Source organism: Nicotiana tomentosiformis, chromosome 7 (assembly GCF_000390325.3).
Source record: "Nicotiana tomentosiformis chromosome 7, ASM39032v3, whole genome shotgun sequence".
Lineage (NCBI taxonomy): Eukaryota > Viridiplantae > Streptophyta > Magnoliopsida > Solanales > Solanaceae > Nicotiana > Nicotiana tomentosiformis.
The window spans coordinates 99,108,194-99,110,719 of record NC_090818.1 but is presented as its reverse complement, the minus strand read 5'-3'; the positions used below and the strand labels follow the sequence as shown (position 1 = coordinate 99,110,719).

At 46.2% G+C, this 2,526-nt stretch overlaps 1 protein-coding gene across 1 annotated transcript; it reads left to right on the top strand.

The window, feature by feature from the left end:
- The first annotated feature begins 420 nt into the window (after window positions 1–420).
- Window positions 421–984, top strand: LOC138896079 (uncharacterized). The gene has a single exon (XM_070180857.1). The coding sequence runs from the start codon at window positions 421–423 to the stop codon at window positions 982–984; it is 564 nt and encodes a 187-aa protein (XP_070036958.1).
- Window positions 985–2,526: the final 1,542 nt, after the last annotated feature.

The following is a 2,526-nucleotide window of genomic DNA, read 5'->3' as shown; positions in this document are numbered from 1 at the left end:
TACACTTCCTGATTCCACTACACTTGGCAAGACTGCACCAGCTCCTGCACCTACTAAGGGTGCAACGATCCCTCCAACTGATATTCCAGTTCCACCTTTAGCCCCAGCTTCTGGTCCCGGTGTATCCGATGGGAATCTTTGGGGAGCCATACAGATTTTGGCTCAAATAGTGGCTTCCCAGGCCCAGAGATCATATGTTGCACCCACTTCTTCTAGTCAGCTAGGGGATTCCACTAGTTCCAGGGTGAATAGATTTCTCCAGTTGGACCCTCCAGTGTTCACAGGTACTGATCTTGAGGAGGACCTCCAGGATTTTATTGACGAGATGCACAAGACCCTCTGAGTCATGTGTGCTACTGAGATAAAGGGAGCATAGTTGGCCTCCTACTGCCTGAAATAGGTGGCCTACTCTTGTTTGAAATGTGGGAGGACTCTCATGAGGAGGGAAGCCCTCCGGTGAGATGGAGTGAGTTTGCCGATGCTTTTTTTGATCATTTATTGCCTGCAGAGACTAAGGCAACCCGTGGCGCTGAGTTTGAGAACCTAAAACAAGGTAGCATGAGTGTGTGGGGGTGTCATATGACATTTGTCCGCCTATCCAAATATGCCATCTACATGTTACCTACTATGGAGGATAGAGTGCGCCGGTTTGTCCAGGGCCTTAGCCCCTTGGTTATTAATGAGGCTGCTACAGCTGCCTTGAATTCTGATATGAACTATGGTAATATGGTGGCATTTTCTCAATCGACAAAGACCCGCAAGCTGAAGAATAGAATGGAGCGAGAGAGTAGTAACAAGTCCCCGTCAGTGGGCAACTCCAGTGGTACTACTAATGGTGGTGGTAGGACAACTTTTAGGGGAGTATTATCAGGGTCGTCCCAGTATTTTGCTCAGTCTTCAGTCAGTACACCACCATCGGGGCCCAATCAGCAGCAGGGGAACCATTTTAGGCCCAGTCAAGGCAATAGGGGATCTTGCCAGTAGGGTCGATCTGGTGGCAGATTTCAGCAGCAGCGGAGGCCCCCATGCCCTAGATGCGGGAAGATGTACTTTGGGACCTGCTACATGGACCAACCCATATACTACGGGTGTGGTATAATGGGTCATATTCAGAGGGATTGTTGTTCGTCTCATCAGAGCATGTGCAGAGGTACAACATAACAAGCCAGTTCTGCAGCTACTACATCCGCAATACCTCCTCCAGCTTGAGGCACCCCAACACCTGTAGGGCGTGGTACAGCTAGGGGTGGCGCACAGAGTTCGGGAGGACCAAACTATTTCTATGCTATGAGGGGTTGCCAAAGTTCAGAGTCTTCTCCAGATGTTGTCACAGGTATATTGACTGTACAATCTCACGATGTGTATGCTCTTATTGATCCCAGTTCCACCTTGTCCTATTTCACTCCCTATGTTGCTATGGAATTTGGGATAGAACTGGAACAGCTCTATGAGTCATTCTCTGTATCTACTCCGGTTAGTGAGTCTATTGAGGGATTATGTAGTCACGATGCATGGTCGAGACACCATGGCCGATCTCATTGAATTGGGGATGGTTGATTTTGATGTAATAATGGGGATGTATTGGCTTTATTCATGTTTCGCTAAGCTTTACTGTCGAACCAGATTTGTTAGGTTTGAATTTTCAACTGAGTCAGTGATTGAATAGAAGGGGGATAATGTGGTGCCAAAGGTAGGTTTATTTCTTACCTTAAGGCCACAAAGATGATTAACAAGGGGTGTATCTACCATTTAGTCCGGGTTACGGACACCGATGTTGAGGCACCTACACTTGAGTATGTGTCTGTTGTGAATGAATTTTCGGAGGTCTTTCTGGATGAGCACCCTGGGATCCTGCCAGACAGGGAGATTGATTTTGGGATTGATGTGATGCCAGACACACAACCTATATCTATTCCACCCTATAGAATGGCACCGGTAGAATTGAAAGAGCTAAAAGAACAATTGAAATATTTGTTAGAGAAGGGTTTCATCTAGCCGAGTGTGTCGCCTCTTGGGGTGCACCAGTTCTATTTGTAAGAAAGAAGGATGGGTCGCTAAGAATCTGTATTGACTATCGGCAGCTTAACAACATTATAATAAAACATAATTACCCACTACCAAGGGTAGATGACTTGTTTGATCAATTGCAGGGTGCTAAGTACTTCTCCAGGATCGATTTAAGATCTGGGTATCACCAATTGAAGATCAAGGAGCAGGATATTCTGAAAACAGCTTTCAGGACCCGGTATGGGCACTTTGAATTTCTGGTAATGTCTTTCGGTCTAACAAATGCCCCTGCATCTTTCATGGACCTTATAGGTCGGGTATTCAAATCTAGTGATGTCATTTGGGCTGACAAACGCCCCAGCAGCATTCATGGATTTGATGAACCGGGTGTTCAAACCCTACTTGGATTCCTTTGTGGTTGTGTTTATTGATGATATCTTTATCTACTTCCACAGTCGAGAGGAGCATGAGCAGCACCTTCGGATCGTTCTTCAGACTCTGAAAGACAACCAATTATAT

Coding starts and splice junctions, on each gene's coding strand:
- LOC138896079 (XM_070180857.1), top strand. CDS start 421: ATGTGGGAGGACTCTCATGAGGAGGGAAGCCCTCCGGTGAGATGGAGT.